This window comes from Phragmites australis, chromosome 20, assembly GCF_958298935.1.
Source record: "Phragmites australis chromosome 20, lpPhrAust1.1, whole genome shotgun sequence".
NCBI classification, from domain to species: domain Eukaryota; kingdom Viridiplantae; phylum Streptophyta; class Magnoliopsida; order Poales; family Poaceae; genus Phragmites; species Phragmites australis.
In genome coordinates this window covers 9,245,201-9,263,533 of record NC_084940.1, presented here as the reverse complement: position 1 = coordinate 9,263,533, position 18,333 = coordinate 9,245,201, and the positions used below count along the sequence as shown (strand labels likewise).

The 18,333-nt window shown below is 42.0% G+C and overlaps 1 protein-coding gene across 1 annotated transcript; it reads right to left on the bottom strand.

Moving 5' to 3' along the window:
* Positions 1-503: 503 nt before the first annotated feature.
* On the bottom strand, positions 504-7,024 carry LOC133901363 (uncharacterized). The gene is made up of 12 exons (XM_062342719.1): positions 6,864-7,024; positions 3,772-5,166; positions 3,560-3,567; positions 2,962-3,137; positions 2,557-2,617; positions 2,357-2,455; positions 2,168-2,262; positions 1,895-2,008; positions 1,689-1,756; positions 1,386-1,496; positions 1,027-1,258; positions 504-942 (listed from the first exon to the last, which is right to left on the bottom strand). The coding sequence occupies exons 2-12, from the start codon at positions 5,076-5,078 to the stop codon at positions 832-834; spliced, it is 2,382 nt and encodes a 793-aa protein (XP_062198703.1). The 5' UTR covers positions 5,079-5,166; positions 6,864-7,024; the 3' UTR covers positions 504-831.
* Between the last annotated feature and the right edge of the window lie 11,309 nt (positions 7,025-18,333).

The window sequence follows — 18,333 nt, the reverse complement described above, 5'->3', positions numbered from 1 at the left end:
GCATGGCTTACTGTTCAGAACTTCAAACGCATGCGTGCCACGTCTTGGAAAGTTGAAAAGATCTATTCCAGCAAATCCAGCTGCACTCAGAGGAGTGGGCATCATTGTGCTGTCCTTGTGGGTGTGGTCAGATAACAGTGATCAGTAATCAACTTTGCATGTGGATGGTGCCTTTCAGTTACTCCATGATGTTTGTATATACAGAATCCACCAGTTTCAGATTCATACACTGATAGTCTGATACACGATCGGATTTGCACCGCAACTCGCTTTCATGTCCTCTTTGACGCGCGGTGCAAGATAGTCTCAGTGCCACACACCGTGGGCCCACTGTCATCGTCAGAACACCACCAGGGGACCCACAACGCACCCTCACCACAGGCGGTCACTTCCTAACGGACAAATCACTTCGACCAAACAATCCATCGTCAGATCATTCTTGTTGCCAAGCTGATGTGTATGAGTACATAACAAAAACTGACAGGCTTAAGGAGACAGTAGTATATCATGAGTCATAACCAATGGATTTGCTATAGTGAAAAAAAAAATCCACTAATAGTTTAGGTTACAGAGACCAATTATTTGATCAGACTGACCTGAAAAACCAACAAATACATCTCAGACATGGGCAGAAGCAATCAATCCTACCGAATATGGTTGTTAACGTAAAGACTACACACACAACACAGCCTACAACAGTTGAGCTTTCTTTATACACATAGCATTGGTGCATCATACATAACATTGTACAATAGAAACACCGCAGCATTCAGAAGCTCCTGCCTTGTCCGGGAAAAGAATAGTTCCTTTGTTGGTTGCAGCATTCAGCTACTAGTTCGACGAGAGGAAATGCACTCGGGCAAGGGGATACTCCTTCCCAGCAACCAAAACACCAGTCTGCGACCACTGCACGTCCTCCCACTCTAAGTTATCCTGCAGCACCTGCACCGCAGTGGTAACAAAATGCAATGTAAATTGTCTTTGTCTTCCAGACAGTAAGAGCTTTCATGAAGGAAGCAGAAATACCTCAAGTTGCTCCGCTGGTAGTGGGATGCCGATCGAGCGCATGGCACTTTCAGGCATGGCCTTCTTACATCGAGACCATCGGAACACATCACGAAGTTCATGTTCCATAGAGCCTCTGTCCCCATTTTGGGGATGGTGACTACTGTTCTGGTGTTTTTCCGGTTCTGCATCAGATGCATTGGAGTTTGATCCAATACTACGAGGCTTCTCCCCACTAAAGCACAGCTCGTACCTGTGAGTACCAAAATCGAAATAACAGTGAGTTCCGTGAAACTAAAAGCAAAACTTCAGGAGAAGTCAAAACACAGAACAAATCATCAGGATTAAGGTCTACAAAGTGAATGGTAAATGCTTCATACCTATTAAAGTGTGTTTCCAAATATATGACTTCGCCCTTTTTCAGTCTTGCAGAAGTATAAAGAGACTTTTTAAGTCCCTTGTCAGCCACAATGCTAATACTATATTTTAACCTGAAGGACGAAAAATATCAGAAAATAGAACCTTAGCTGCAAACTAAACAGGAAAACTACAAGGGTAGCTTCTGCAAGCAAAAGATGTATCATGGTAAGAACTAGTCGAAAACACAAAACTATATTGTAGAAATGGCAATACATGTATTGGACAAAACTTCTGAGGTGTGAGAAGGCGGATCAGAAAGGTACCATGGTTCATTGCAGAGATTGTACTGTATTGTGACTTCCCGGACAAATCTTTGTTGACGCAATGCATTCTGTATCAACAGCATTGGGAAATTCGGTATAAAAGGCAAAAAGATGGTTGAAGGATAAACTGTAAACTAAAATGTATACTGAGTCAACTGAAAAAAAAAAGAATCATAAAGAGAATACAGAAGGTTAAAAAAAATTACGGAAGCTGCTGCTCTTGTCGTCATTGTTCGCTCAACCGCAACTGGAGCAAGTGTAGGCTCCACAGCTGATGTGTGACTAAGGCGAGGCTCAAGATCAATGGTGCCACCACCTTTCTGTAAAGCATGTAAAAGATGCTAAGGAAACATTCTATGCAACAGTGATCAGTAAAAGGTTTCAAAACAGTATCGGTAAAAGGATTCACATGGTAGCCACATCAACAGAAACCAACAAAAGGAGGCATTGTATTGATCTGATGTCTCCAGTCTCAATACCTTAACAATGCAGCAGCGTTCTATGCGAAAGCTACAACCAACCCCAGCACCCCAAGCACGTGAACGGACATTGTTCCTCAATGTTGAAGTATAACCTGGGATACATACCAAGTTTTATGAAAATTCATTCAACCGTCTGTCCTTCCAACCAAGTCCGACTTAACTGACACAAAATGAATGAATACTTACTCTCTTGCGGTGATAGAACTTGAACAGTCGCACGTAATTCTTGGATGGCAGATGGTGGAGGTGATGACGTAGGGGAGCAGTATCCAGTATGCATTAGCACTAAAAGGGACACGCATTAGAAGATAGAAAAACTTCTGAACTATTTACATTTATTAAAAATGGAACTATTTAGAAATTTCGAACAATAATCGGGAAATTACCAGCCACTAAATCTGAATCATTTGTATAAATATCTGTTCCCCAAAGCTGAGCACCCTTTACCTGCAACAACAGTGATTTTGACAAATGAATGAAGGGGCTACATGAAGAAATTAGCTACATTTATTATACAACAGTTTTATCAACTAGATGAGCAGCGTAATATTTGTCGCATATGATTTCAGAAGTGTAAAACAAAAGAAAACATCCTGGTGCACGCAGGCGCAGTTGTAAGACAAATGGCAAATGTGACCATGACCCGGAAAAATCAAGTGAATTCACAATAGAAGGAAGCTCCTATGATATTATAAATAACAGAAGGGCTGACAGAACTTCAGTCCCAACACCAGATTTTAGATAGCTAAAGTGACTAAACAAGGGATTGCCTGACAAGCCAGTAAACTTACTTGACGATTAGTGGAGGTCACAAACTCCGCAGGTATTCGAATTTCAAGAGTAGGACCATTTTGTAAACTTTCAGCACCTGTGCCATCCTGGGTTGCTTCGAACTCTTTCCATGATTTCAGCAGCTCTTGCATGCATTCCCCAGCTTTATAAACAATGGCAGACACCTCTGACTTACCTGCAATGATGAAGAGAATACTAAGGTAACAAAACAAAGCCTGAGAGCTTACAGAGCTATGCCAAAAATCATTTTATGCACTCAACAACCAGATTGTCATCATTTCTACGATGTACCCATTTTTCTCATCAGCTGGCATTAGCCAGCCAAAGATGGAGAAAGCACAAAAATTGTGCCAGCATTATAAATGCCCTCCTTGCAACATAATATGTCAAGAAATTTTAAAATATTGGAGTGAAAGTTTGAATACTAAAGTCTTTTGTGGAGGAAAAGTAGAGGCTGATCTTTTGATATATAATGAATAGATACAGATATAAATGAACAGATATTGACTATGGAGGCTGCTCTTTTAATGACTCCAGTTCCAAAGGAAAGCACCATTATCCATTGTATGCAGTCAAGAATGTAGACATTTCACTAACCTTGAGACCTGCAAGACGAAACAAAGATCATGAGATTTATCACTGATCTGTCATCACTCATCAGTAGATCTCAAACATATTAAACAGCATGTTCCTATCTTTAATTCATAGTTCCAGAAATGGTAAACACAATGCAATTGTGTTTACATTATCATGTTATTAGAAAACAAAAGAACTCTGAGAAACACAGCAAGGTGCAGTGTCAAGCTTACCCCTCACCATCACGCATTCTGGAGCGAAATCGAGGTTCTCGCTGCGATGCTTGACTACCTCCCCTTGGTCGCACCATCCTCCTGCGTTGGACACTTCCAAAAACTTCCTTATCTTTCTCCATATCCCCTTCAGCACCATTGTCATCTGATTCCTTATCATTATATTTACTCCTTTGGTCATGCCTGTCTCCTGCATCCACATCCTTCTCTCTTTTCTTGTCCTTAGGATCCGCATCGTGAGCTTTCCATGCATCATCCTTAAGTGCCTTAGAATCTGTAGTTGTATTCTCATGTTCAGCAATTTTAACAGCTCCATCAGATGAAGTTTTTTCCAGTATTACGTTCTCCTTTTCAGTTACTACTGATGACTCTTTCTTAGCAGAATCCTTCTCCCTATCATTGCCTTCCTTGTCCTTTTGGTTGTCTTTTCTTTCCCTGTCCCACTTTTCAGCATCCCTATCTTCCCTTTGCATTTCTCTTCGCTCAACAGTACTACCTCCAAACTGCATGCCAATTCGTCGATCATTTCTATCACTTTCTCTAGCACCAAAGTCCCTATGTTTCTCATCCTTCTTTTTTCTGTCCTTGTCTCTGAACCTATCTTCACTTTTAGGTTCAGTTTTGTTGTCACCAGTAGATTCATGTGCATCCTTGGAGTTACGTTCTTCCACGGGAGTTGGAACATTGGGAGTTTCATCTGTACCTTGCAGACCAGGTCGGGGGAAACACCAATCCATATTATCAGCTGGCTGTTCAGAAAATCTTTTGCCCCTATGTTCTTTATTGTCTTTCCAGCCTAAGTGTGATGTGACAGTAGGATGACTGTCCTTGTCAAATTTGGTATCACCTTTGTAATCAGCATTACTCCTTCTCTCAGTTCTTATTTCACTTTCATCTGCTTTGTTATCCATCTTTACATCACTATTAGCTTGAAATTCAATCCTTGAGCCACTAAAGACATCCCGAGCATCAGCCCTTGTCTCACGATCATCTGCCTTAGTGTCCCATGCATCTTTGTTTTGCTTTGATTCTAATCTGCTGTAAGATGAGATGGGATGGTCAACAAAGTTGCTAGAGCCAATAGGCATCCGATGTGCCAGAGATGGCCTAGTCTTATCATCACGGGGCTCAACACGTTGAACTTTAGCAAATCTTTCATCATGATCAAAAGAACCATGGTAATCACTGCTGCCCGATTGAATAACTTTCCCCGAAGGACTTGAATACAAGCTGCTATCGTCCAAAGGTCGTTTTGCAGGTGTAGAGTGGCTACCCTCCTCATGCAACCTCTTTGGAGCACCGCTCATTTTTCCTCCACAATGCAAATGAATTATTCAGCGTGAGCCAAGAATAACTCAAAAAAAATGAGGAGCTCAATGCCTGTGAAGTAATACACTGCCAAAAAAACACTTGGGTCAGGACACATTAGTTACTTTACCTTCTGTTTTAGAATGTAAACGAGAAATGAACAAAAAAATCACACATCTGGATTGGACAAGTTGCTATAAGTTTGCGGTTAAGAGATATTAATGTAATGGAAAAGTAACTTCATGGTCCCTCAACTGCAGGATAAGATCCTGCCTCTAATGTAGTAGGAATGATAATTGGATCTAAAACTACAGATGAACCCAATCAGTGAACCCACTTGACAGACCAAAGAAAAAAAATCCTCCCAATATGTAAATTTGTACTTAAAACAAGCTGCTTGTACCAATAACAATACAGCAAATAAAATGACATAACAAGAAAGTGATCAAATTCAAGGAACATAATCTACAGGGGATGTTATAGCACGGGAATATACACACAAGAAAATGTCCATAGCATGGAATTGTACGAGCAGAACAATCTTTGCACCACTGGAAATGTGAACGCAGGAAAAATGAGAATAGGGAAACTATTATCAGTCAAGTATATGTTTAAAGCAGATGAAAAAAAGGGAATTCCTGCATGTAACTGGAAATCTCAAACCTGTAGCGATTCAAAGTTGTCAAACAAAATTGAATGGTTTGTGGATTTTTTGTGAATATTTATGGGGTGAAACAGATTTTGAGACATACTTGACATAAGACATGATAATGCAGGTGGTGTTTCTAAAAACAAATTCGACTGCGAGCCCAAATGTGTAGGAATGGATAAATTCAATTTGGATTGAAATTCTTGATTGATTTAAAGGATAACCGGAGGTTACTGAACTGAATAATCCAGTAACCAACCAGCCATGAAACCTTTCGCCCAAGTTGATCATTGAAATGGAACACATCCCAGTATGGCCTATACTAGTTTGGTGTTTGTAGTGTGGTGCTTTAGGTCTTCCAATGCAGCATTCTCTGAAGGGGCATGATCTCAATTCCCAACCGTGAGCCCAAAGCAAGCAGAGGTTCCTCCTTTCCAAAGAGAAGCCCTACTTGCCCGATGCACCAGGTTTGTACCACCAATATCCAGAGGCCATGATGCCGCTACCACTAGCCCATCACATATGCACTTGGAACTAAAGACTGTGCGCCACTGCAATGGTCAACACCTCCAGTGGTCACAACATCTCAGACCATCGCAACCATAAACCCCAGCTAGGTAACCTGCGCCGTTATCCCTAGAACATTGACTAGGTTGCTGTATTCTACTGGAAAAAAGCGAAAATCTCCAAGCTTGCAAGGTTTCATCTAGAAGCAAACACATCCTCATGCTCCATAAGCAGAGTGCAATCTTGGTGGCAGTAACCATAATCCATTTCCAATAATTTTTTCGCCCAGCTGGATTTCACTTGCTCGAGCTGCTGGTACTGAAACTATCCCAAGAGGAAAGATTCTCGGCGAACCACCGCCGGAACAGCAAAAAGTTTCGGAAATTACACTGTTAATGCTAATCCACCGCCGAACCGCAGCGGATGAACCCGCGATACCAGGACGAAAATACTCGGATTCCAGGGCTCACCTCACAGTGAACAAGGGACTCTACAGACCAAAACGAACGATCTAGATTCGCCCGCCGCAACCCACTGCCGCCGCACAAACGAGTGAGATCTAGGGTTTCGGGTCTGCGCCACCACACTAGCACGGAGGAGAGGGCGAGGAGGAGCGCCGCGGTCGTACCTCGCGTCCGGTCGTCTCCGGCGAGGGCTCCGGCGAAGGGCGGCGCAGCACCGTCGCTCTCGGTCGCCCGGCCTTCGCTTTGCTGGGGAAGGGGAACGAGCGGAAGAGGAGAAATGAAGCGACGAGGGCCGTTCACCGAGCTCCAAAGCATCGTCAACCCCCAAGATGAGATGGAGGGCGAAATTTTTGGTGCAAACGGCGACTAGAGGCCGTCCGATTCATATCTAATGGCAGCGAGGGAGTCCCCATTCCACCATTCGCATTTCGCAGATAACCCCCTACGCCATCTTAGTTTGTTGTGACCTGGTCCCTCCTCTTGCCGCTCTTGCCCGCCCACAACCAAGCACAAAAAATTCCCTAGATTCCTAGATCGGAAAAAAATTATGTGAGATCGGATCTTTCACGTAGACCTCCGTCGCGTCGCGACACGTGTCTGCGCGCACGTAGGCCCGCACGTGCGCGCGCCGTGCGATCGAGCGTGCACGGCGCGGATGGGGGTCTCTCCGAGGTCCTTCGCGCGGGCCTCATAGAAGTTTCTCCCCCTAGATCCACTTGCTAGAGTTTGGAGTGCTGCCACTCTCCCTCGCGCCTCTCCTCTACCAGCTCCGGCGGTCCGAGGTGCGGGATTTGGCAGCGGCGTGCGGTCTGTAGGAGGACGAACGGGTGCCGCCCACCGAGGTGGTGTCCGACTGCACGAGAAGGTGGTTCCAGGACGCGCTCAAGGAGGCGCGCGACGGCGACGTCTCCATTCCATGCAGGTGCTCGTCGACCAGATGTACCACAGCGGATACGATGTCAACGAACGAGCCATTTCCTCGGTCAGATGTTGAATGGTTTCACTAGGTGTCTTTTCAGCTACTTAATTTATCTGTCTTATTGCTATCTTTGCTGTTGTAATGCTTGCCAGTGGGGAAATCGATTTAATCGAGCTTGTGTAGTTGTTCACCGACGTTGCAGAGCATATCTGAAGCCGCAAACCAGAGCAATGCCTTTGAATCCACCACAAGCTAAAGCTACTGACTAGACTGTATAAAGTGCTTGAACCTAGCCAGAAAAAAATTGTAAATAGAAAGTTTGTTTCATCTCTACTGACCATAAGTTTGTTTCGTTCTTTTAGTTTTGTTATTTTCGTTCTTTCGTACTTACATCAATGCTGCAATTTTGTTCATTGATTCAGAATTTGTAAATACATCAATGGTGCAATTTGTAATCTAATTTGTAAAGAGGAGAAAGCTGTAAATACAACCTCGATTTGTAAAGAGGAGAAGCAAGGAGGAGGAGACGTATCAGTTTGACAGGAAAGTTTGTATCAGTTCAAATTTGGTATTGAATATAAAATATGTTGTCCATTTGAGTGACTCTGATTTTGTATAAATCAAGCAAATGATCAGTTTACATGAATTGTTCTTGAAATAAGAAAGTTATGTTAGGTAATCAGATGCAAGGTCCTTTTATTGGAGAACTAAAGAGCATACATGAATCGGAAAACTACCAGAACTGGAAGTGTGTTCTTTTTTAGATAGCTCAGAGATGCTCACAAATTCAGGATTAATTGAGACAGCTCAGAGATGCTCACAATTTCAGGATTAACCAACTGAACACAATCATCACATATTATACATGAGCAGACTCGCTCAAATTGACAACATAATTTATATAGATTACCAATCGGTTTACAAACTGGTCTTTACACTGAATTGTACAAGCCAAACCAAAATTTACAAATTGGTGTTTCTGCCACAGTACCACAAATAATTTACACCAGTCAGAGTTTACAAATAAAAGCACACTTTGGTGAACTTTAACCACAACTTGTACAGGCCAAACAGCAAAATCCAGAAATGGAGACGTTGAACTAGGTGTGCTGAGAAGACGTTTCTGCACTGCACTGCCAAACTCGAAAATGAGCCCCTTGTATTGTAATTACATTTACCATCATGCTTTTTCATTGTAAGCAGCAATGGTGTTCAAGACTGAAGCAGCATTAGAAATTTGTCCAGCGAAAGTCGAAAATGTCACAAAATATACTCTAGGAACCTTTCAAAATCTCCTGCAAAAGGGAATGACAAGTTGATCTACAACACCAGCAAATTACTCTATACAGATCCAGTAGCAACACCTTCATGCAACTTGTTGAACTGCAGTAGCAGCAACTTACCTAAGGCCGACATGATTGTCTCGCCTTCACCACTTGTTTCATGGCGTACTGGGGATTGCATGGTCGAGGGTGGAACGCAGTTATTTCTCTTGACACCAATGCCAAAAACAAAAGCTTCAACATCGAATGGGTCTGTCCAGCATGGATCTATCTGGGGCGAGCTGCGACGGAGTGAGGGGCGGCCACAATGAGAAGGCGTGATCCCTCGCGGCAGCGAGGAGGCAAAGGTGTGTGAGTGGCGGCGCGGCTAGTGGGAAGGAGGCGAAGAGGGTGCACAGGTCGGGGAGTGTGGCGAAGGAGGTAAGACGGGATGCAAGGGTGTCGAAGAGCGAGAGCAGCATGGGCGATGAGGGCGCGGGAGAGGGAGAGCGCATCAAAACCCTAGGCGGATCAGGAGAGAATGGGGAATGGATTGTGAGCTGAGATAGCTTGTGGGCGGCAATACGAGGGACCAACTCATAAGTCTGAGAATTTGTGCAAGGATTCTGTGAAAGTTGCATGGTAAGAATATGGAATCAATCTGTACCGTTAGATGCAGATCGGATTGCATTTAGTCATCGTTTGCACATTTACACCTAATGGGTGTTTGCACCAAAAAATTCGTCGGGTTGAAAAGGCCACGTTCTTAAGGAATGGGCCTATTCACACCAACTCATTTCAGATATGGGCCTAAGTAGGACTCGGTCCATTAATGAGTTTATCGGTTATGGTTGCGTAAGTCCATGCTTTTTTTATTACTAGTTATATGCTGTGAATGTGCTATGTGAGCACCGTTGAACGAATACGTCAGAGCGATGTCCTAGTTTAGTTTCAGTTGGGATTCAAAAAAGGAAGATATTATCCGCTAAGTAACCTCCTAATTTATTCATTTATTTTTATTAATAAAACATGTCTCATATCTGTAGCTAGTAACGAGGCCGAGAGGATGTAGGACTATAGTGGATGACAAAAGTGAAAAAAATATTCGAATTTTAGGTGTTTTATTAAATATGAATAGAGTAGCCAGGGGGAAGAGACGACATGGAATCAACTCATATTTTATATAATAAAGATTATTTTTTTATTTTTAGAGAAGAAAGTAGTGTCGGCTTATATTGAAAGCCAATTTAGCAAGTTTTATGACATGTTTGTTTTAGCTTTATATTGTGAGAATCCAGTTCAGTCCGTAAAATCCGTGAAAGCTCGTTTACACCATATTATAGATCGTGAGATTTTATAGTATAACTTGTGGACCGTGAGAATCAATCTTTATATTGTGATCATTTATTTTTATTTTTTGCTGTTAGGCTAAAATCCATCTCAGAATAAAAAATAAACAGAAGCTTACATAACCGACAACCTTGTGGGGTTTCCAGCTAGCCAAACAACACAAAAATAGAGATAAGATGGACAGACTCTTGCCTGAACCCTAGATCTCACACAGACACTCCCCCTTGAGCTAAAGAAAAGAAAACAGACTAGAAACAAAGCCCTACAACAGGGATACAGGTTCGTCAACAGACAATGGCGCTCCTGTCACAACTCAAACACATATGAGATCAGTTTTTTGTTTGGTGTAAAGGCTTGTAGCCATTCCAGCATCCTGACGATGATCTTTCCTATCGCTAGCAGCAGCTTCTATTTCTGCAAGAAAGAGATCCCAAAGAATACAACATCAATAGGTTTGCTAGGGAACTTCTTCTCAATTAACATTTTATTCCTCGTCTTCCATATAGCCCATGCAAAACTTGCAAACAAAAATAAGCTCAAGTTTTGTGAAATTCCAAACTGATTTGGGAGCCAATTTACCCATAAATCAGCCACTGACGATGGGTACCCATCCATCCCAAGGCATCTGTAACACACCACCATGCAAATCTGGAGATGTGGCATCTAAAGAAAATAGGATCAATATCCTCCTTCAAGCCACAAAGACAGCAAATTTCACTCGCTCTCAACCCTCTCATCTTCATGCACGCGGCTGCTGCAACCTATACTGACATAATTGCCAAAGGAAGGTCTTGATTTTGAGAGGAAGGTTACATTTTCCAAATAGCGGCAGCTCCCTTGCTGACCACTCCACCGAATGTCAGGAACCTATACAAAGATCTAGTTGAGAATGTCAGCCCCTTTCCTGTGTTGCTGAATCATTCAATTGCACCTCATTTAACATATCCAGCATGGAAGTCCATTGAGCCAATTCAGCAACACTGAAAGTCCTTCTAAAGTCAATAATCCACTGATCATGCATAACATTCGTTGGCTGATATATCAGGATCCGCACACATGATAAACAACACATGAAACTGAATTTTGAGATGGACATTACCAATCCACACATCCTTCCAGAAAAGCATTTTAATACCTACCTTATAATTTGCTCTCCATTGGAACAATTGTTTGACTTTATGCAGGCCTGCCATAACTGAGATGAACCTTTTTGTCGAGACAGGAAAAAGTTACCTTCAGACATGTATTTAGCTCTAAGAAGCTTGCCCCAAGTTTCCTCAGATCAAGAGCAAATTTTCCAAATCCAACAAACACTTCTCCAGCGTAGGATCTGTTCAGCTCGTACAAGAGTCCAGACCCATGCTGAACTCAAACGGACACACCACGCAGTGCCCCGGCTGCTGTCCGACAATTCGGCAGCGGGTTCGCAAGACATAGGAGCGCCGCCTCCTCCTCGCCGCCTTGCCGGGCGACGGAGCTCGAGAGGCGAAAGCCCGGAGCCCCCATGGGCGGCTTTTCCCGTCCCGCCGTCGCACGAGGCAGCGCGCCGGTCGTGCTCCTGCACGTCCGAGGCCGAGCCTCCGTGAAGCATCAGGGGATGTGCACTTTTTCTAAGTTATAGCATTTGAACGTCTAAACACATACCACACTATATATACGCACATCTATATACACCTTAAGACACAAGTTAGATTTACAACCTATACATATATTTATTGGAAAAATTTACTAAATTTTTCGCTCTATAAAAAATAAACATATCGCACATCTATTATGATCCACCGACACCGACGCTCAAGAGTATCCAAAATAAATATATTTATTGAAGCAAACCCTAATGTAAAAGTCAAACTCCTGACCGATAGTTAGCCCACCAGTGAAACCACCAACGCGCTACCAAAGTTCTACAGCGCGTTCGCGGGGATGTGCACTTGATACGACGGTGCATGAGCCCATGCGGTGACAACCGTTTGTCCGTCCTCGGATACAAAAGCCGTGGATCCGGTGACGCCGCGCGGAGTTAGCATGGGCGCCGGGTACCATGGAATTAGAAGGTAGCCGGTTGTTCTTGTCCTGGACAGCTAGCTGACCCATGTGCCTTGCCTTCCCCTAGCATGCATGACAGTGACCCAACCCAACATCCAGCTCGAACCAGATCGATCCGTGCTTGATCAATGGACGCGGTGCGGTTTATACGTACGATCGAATCGTAGTGCTGCAAGATGTGAAAGTAAATAGTGTACGACGGGTCGACGATCGAGAGCTCTACGTTGCACGGCTCCCGTTTTTTTTTTTTTTTTTGGTACACTTGCTGAGAGTTATACTTCCATTATGTAAAAATCCAATCAGTCGCTTCAGTTTGATTTACTGGCTAGGCTGGGTTAACTCAGGTAAAAGTGCCAGGATATCTCTTGGTGGAAACTACAGAATCACGAAACCAAGGACCGAACCAAAACCCAAGTCAAATCTAAGACGACATAGCATTCCTCCAAGCAAGCGATTCAAGGTCCGTACAGCAGGAATTGTAGCGCCGCATTAGCTTGCAATAACGGAGAGCAGCGATAAGTTGCTGAGATGGGCCAGACCCCGGAATGATGAGCACGCATGTGAGGAGATGATCTTAATCCAGCTAATCCCCGACATACACTCGTGCACGGCCAATCAGATCGGTGTACATGAGAAATCACACACCACCGTACCTCTGATTACCAGCCTCTCACTGACAAAGAAGCCAAATGATTCCCTGCAGCAGGCCTATCAGTTATAGCTATGGATATCAGCTACAGCTGCCTGCGTATCAGTTGAGTCTACCGGTGAATGACAGAATGACTCGTCACACACACATTAAAGAGAAAAATTCGTAGAAATAATTCTGTTGGAAATTACATCACCCGTGTGAGATTCTTGTGTGAATCTGGACCGGTGCCTAATCTTAACAATGGCAATGTTGGTTTGGTACATACCCTTAGCATATTGCTGTCATAATCTATGCAAGAGTCACTTGCAAGTGTTCCCGGATTGGGCGTACGTCCTCGTGAAGCGGCACATGCAGGCGCGCCAAACTGGCAACAAGGGCATGCAGCTCTAGCAAAGCTCCAAAGCTACCTCGCATGCACCCCAGGGTAGGATCCAAGGGGGCTGGTGGCTCCAGTTCCATAATGGAAACCCTCCTAAGTCCCTCTAATAATTTTTTTTTTCATAGTTGAGAGAGAAGAAAAAGAAAAGAGAGATCGAGAATAAGAGTAAGAGAGAAGAGGAAGAAAGAAAAGAAATAGAGATGGATGAACCCCTTATATGGTTTCTCTACATCCGTTACTGCCTCTTCGTGGCTACCATTTGCTTCGCCGTGCGAAGCAGAAAGTGTGGGATATGAACACAGCCAAATCTCTACTCGGACATCAAATAATTTGTCGTTCATCGTTTAAAAAAATTATTTCATCAGTGCCACGACAGTCGGCCTTCACCAGAAATTCTTTTTTGAGCATCCGATTCGGGGGAGAGCGGCCTGGCGGGTGGGGGGCGAGCAGGGCGAGGATAGGGGGAGGGGGAGTCCTAGGTGGGCTTGGTGAGGTCCATGTGGGGACAAAATTTGATGTTGTGAATTTGTGTTCAAAAATTTGTGTCTTGAGGACTTGTCATTATCTTTAGAACTGACAGATTTTAATCATCTCTTTACGTGCCTGGAGGATTTGTTATTATCTTTAGAACTGTTTATTTTGATAATAACCGTATGATTATCATAGTTCATAACCAAATAGCGCATAACTCGCTCAAACGCACGCTAATGTTCATCACCTGTGTTAGAAGTAAACCGACTCAATTTGCTCACAGCAAATGAGATATCAGGTCTTGTAGTACCAACTAAGTGCATGAGTGATCTAATAATCTGAGAGTATCTCAGTCGGTTCCTGTTACTTTTCTTATTCTTTCAAAGTATCACACTGGGATTATAAGGTGTTAGAGAAGGCTTGCTATCCTGGTAGCCAAAGCAGCTCAAGACCTTCTCAACGTAATGAATTTGTGTAAGAGTAATCTCATTCTCTCATTTTATTAACTTAATATTTAAGATTACATCAGCCTCACCCAGATCTTTCATATCAAATCTTTAAGATAAGAAAGACTCGACCTCATTAACCACGTCAAGGTTTGTCTCAAATATCAGTATGCCATCAACATACAAGCACAATATAACTCCCTCACCCCCACCATGGCAATAGTACGCATATTTATTTGCCTCATTAACCAAAAAGCCTGCAGATGTTAAATCCTGTCGAACTTCTCATGACATTGCTTAGGAGCTTGTTTAAGACCATATAAAGACTTCAACAACTTACACACCATGCCTTCTTGACCTTTTACTACAAATCCATCAGGTTGTTCCAAATAAATTTCCTCGTCCAACTCTCTATTAAAGAAAGCTGTCTTAACGTCCATCTGATGAACGATAAGATCATGTGAAGCAACTATGGAAAGTAGCACTTGGATACTAGTCAATTTTGTAACGGGTGAATAAGTGTCAAAGAAGTCTTCGCATTCCTTCTGGGTATAACCCTTGACCACAAGCCGAACCATGTACTTTTCAAATAAACCGTCATGCCTAAGCTTCTTCTTGAACACCCATTTACAACCCACATGTTTGTAACCATAGGGTCATTCCGTGACCTCCCAAGTCCCGTTTGCAAGGATAGAATCCATTTCGCTCCGAACAGTCTCCTTGCAGTAGTCTATATCTGAAGATGCAAATACTTCTGAAATAGATTTATGAGTGTCATCCACGAGGTACACAGTGAAATCATTATCAAAAGACTTTACAATCCTTTGTCTCTTACTCCTCCTAGGAGCATCACTGTTATCCTCCTCAAGATCTTGCTCATGTGTTTGTTCAATAATCTCAAGAAGTGGAGTGGGTTCAAGAATTATCTCAGAAGATAGTCTAAATATGCCATGTAAATCTTTCATAGGAAATATGTACTCAAAAAATATTGCATCACGAGACTCCATCATTGTATCGACATGCACGTTAGGTACCTCAAATTTAACCACTAAAAACCTATAAGCAACGCTCTGATGAACATATCCCAGAAAGACATAATCTACTATTTTAGGTCTAAGCTTGCGCTTTTTCGTTATTGTTACGTTGACTTTCGCCAAACATCCCAAGTGCGCAAATAAAAAAATAATGGCTTTCTTTCTTCTCATTCTTCATATGGAGTTTTCTCCTTATCCTTAAGAGAAGCTCTATTCAGGATATGACACAAAGTCAACATAGTCTCCCCCACCATAATTTAGATAATCCCGTAGTGTCTAACATGGCATTAACAAGTCAGTCAGTGTACGATCATTCCTTTCAATAAAACCGTTTGATTGAGGTAAATAGGGAGGTATCATCTCATGAATAATCCTATATTTCTCACAGAATAAGTTGAAATCACTAGATAAATACTCTCCACCACGATTTGACCTAGTTCTTTTGATCTTTCTTCCTAGGTGATTCTCAATTTCTGTCTTATAAATTTTAAAGTGATCTAGAGCCTCATCTTTCATTTTCAATAAATAAACATAGCAATATCTAGTTGCATCATCAATGAAATATTTTTTCATCCTTCGCCAATACACCATTCATTTTCACACAGATTTGAGTGTATGAGTTCTAAAGATGCCAAATTTCTCTCCTCGGTTGCCTTGTGGGGTTTACGAGGTTGTTTTGATTGTACACAACTATGACACTTAGAACCTTTGACCATGGAAAAATTTAGAATTAAACTCATGTTGGAAAGTCAAGTCATAGAACCAAAATTCAAATGACATAACCGCGAATGCCAAACACTAGTATCATCATTAACATTGCCACAAATATGTTTCACAGACTTATTGCTAAAATCAAAAAGGGGAAAACGGAACAAGCCTCCGCACTCATAGCCATTACCAATAAATTATCCGTATTTTGGTACTACTATTTTATTGGATTCAAACACCACATTAAACCCATCTCTACAGAGAAGGGAGTCACTAACTAGATTCTTGTTTATTGTAGGGGCATGCTGCACGTTCCTCAGCTGCACGATCTTTTCTGAAGTAAACTTTAGAACTATCGTGTCAACACCATGAACAGAAGTATGTGACCCATTCCCTACTAGGATAGAAGAATCATAGATGACCTGATAAGAAGAGAATCTTAAGATATCAGCACACACATGAACATTAACCCCTGCATCAATCCACCAATTAGTAAACTAAAATATTGAAAACACTGAAGGTAATTTTTCATACCCTGTAGCTCCGCTTTCAGCTTCGCCAACAATGGTCACCACATTAGCAGTCTTCGAGTTCTATTTTTGTAAGCCTTTCTTCCCTTACGGACTGGACAATCCTTGGTGAAATGCCCAATCTCACCGCACGCAAAGCAAAGCAGTTTTGTTGTGTTCATCTTCTTCTTCTTAAAGATGGTAGTTTTGTTTGACTTATTATCTTTCCTTTTGTTCTTGTTGTGGAAGGGTTTTGCACCATATTGGCGCTAGTATGTCCCCACCTCCGTTTAGACTCACATCCTTAGCCCGAGTTTTCTTCTCAACATTGAGAGACGCAATCAAACTCTCAACAATAATCCCTTGTCTCTTGTACTTTAGAACAGTGACAAAGTTTGTCCACGAAGGTGATAACTTGGCAACAATGCCTTTAGCCATAAACTTGCCGGGTACATTGATCTTGAGGAGTTTGAGTTCCTTTACGATGCACTAAAACTCATGAACCTACTCGATTATAGAGAAATTTTCAAATATCTTGTAGTCATGATACTGCTTCATGATATATAGTTCACTTTATGCATGTGATGCACCGAATTTAGCATTCAGTGTATCCCAAAACTCCTTCACACTTTGTATGTGCATGTACACATCACAAAGACGATCACCAAGAAAGCTAAGAATGCATCCTATAAAGAATGTATTGGTATATGTGAACATCTTATCTTGCTCAACAGTAAGGATTCCTTTCAGCTTATCATTAGCCACCCAATAGACATTCATAGTGTCAACCACAGAGTGATCTTGACTTGTCATCTTTTAAAATGCACACCATAAAACTTGTCTGGTCTCAGTGCATCGACAAATCCAGTCATCGATAAACATAAGTGCCTACAATAAGGTTTTTGGATTGTTAAAAAATTTAGCACTTTTATGTTTAATTTAATCCATAAATAATTTATGAGCGTAAACTGATAAACTAACATGTTCGTATTACCAGAGCATAATATAGTCATGTATATGAAAGCACTACATATGTCTAGATCTACTATACTCAAAATTATGAACCGTAGGAAATAATATACGAGTAATATGGTTTTTATGTACTGGTTCTACGATGTAGAGATTGTTGAAGAGGTTGGTTGCACCGTGTTGACGACACGATCGATCCTGCTGATGATGCGCCGAATTTGTTGACGATGATAGCGGGCAGCGTCCAAACGACTAGGAAGACGAGCCATGGTGAATCTTGAGCAGTTGCGTGAAGCGCCTCTCAAAAACCTTATTCGTCCTTTCCTGGTGCAAGATCTTAAGAGCAAAGGTTTTAAGAGACCTGCTCTCCCGATGTCGGTGCACGCTGATACCGGGATAGAGTAGACTATAGTGACAATGCAACAAAAAGAAAAAGAGACAAAACAATAACTCTAATATAGATGCACATAATAAGAGTGTTCCTAATTTTATGGCTACTCTCAATTAACAATCTATATTATTTATGTACCCAATGATGTGGGAGTCATTGCATATATAGAGAGAAAATAAATATCTCTATCTTCATTAGCAATATGATACTAAATAGAGAGTAGATCTTAACATGACCACCTCTCCTTAATATGAGTCTTTAAGATTTATTAAGAATTATTAAATAAACCGACTTTAATAATTCTAACCATTTCAGCTAGGCTTAATTCATTAGAAACATATGGATTTTGCACGAAACAATTCAGTTTTGGAAAATGAACTCTGAAAACATCTCGGTGATCCGCAGCCTTAAACTAGATAAATAACCTTTTCCCCAATAGAGAATAGACTATGAAAAAGGTTCGATGGGATGAACATGCGCAGCTAGGTAGGAGCAGAG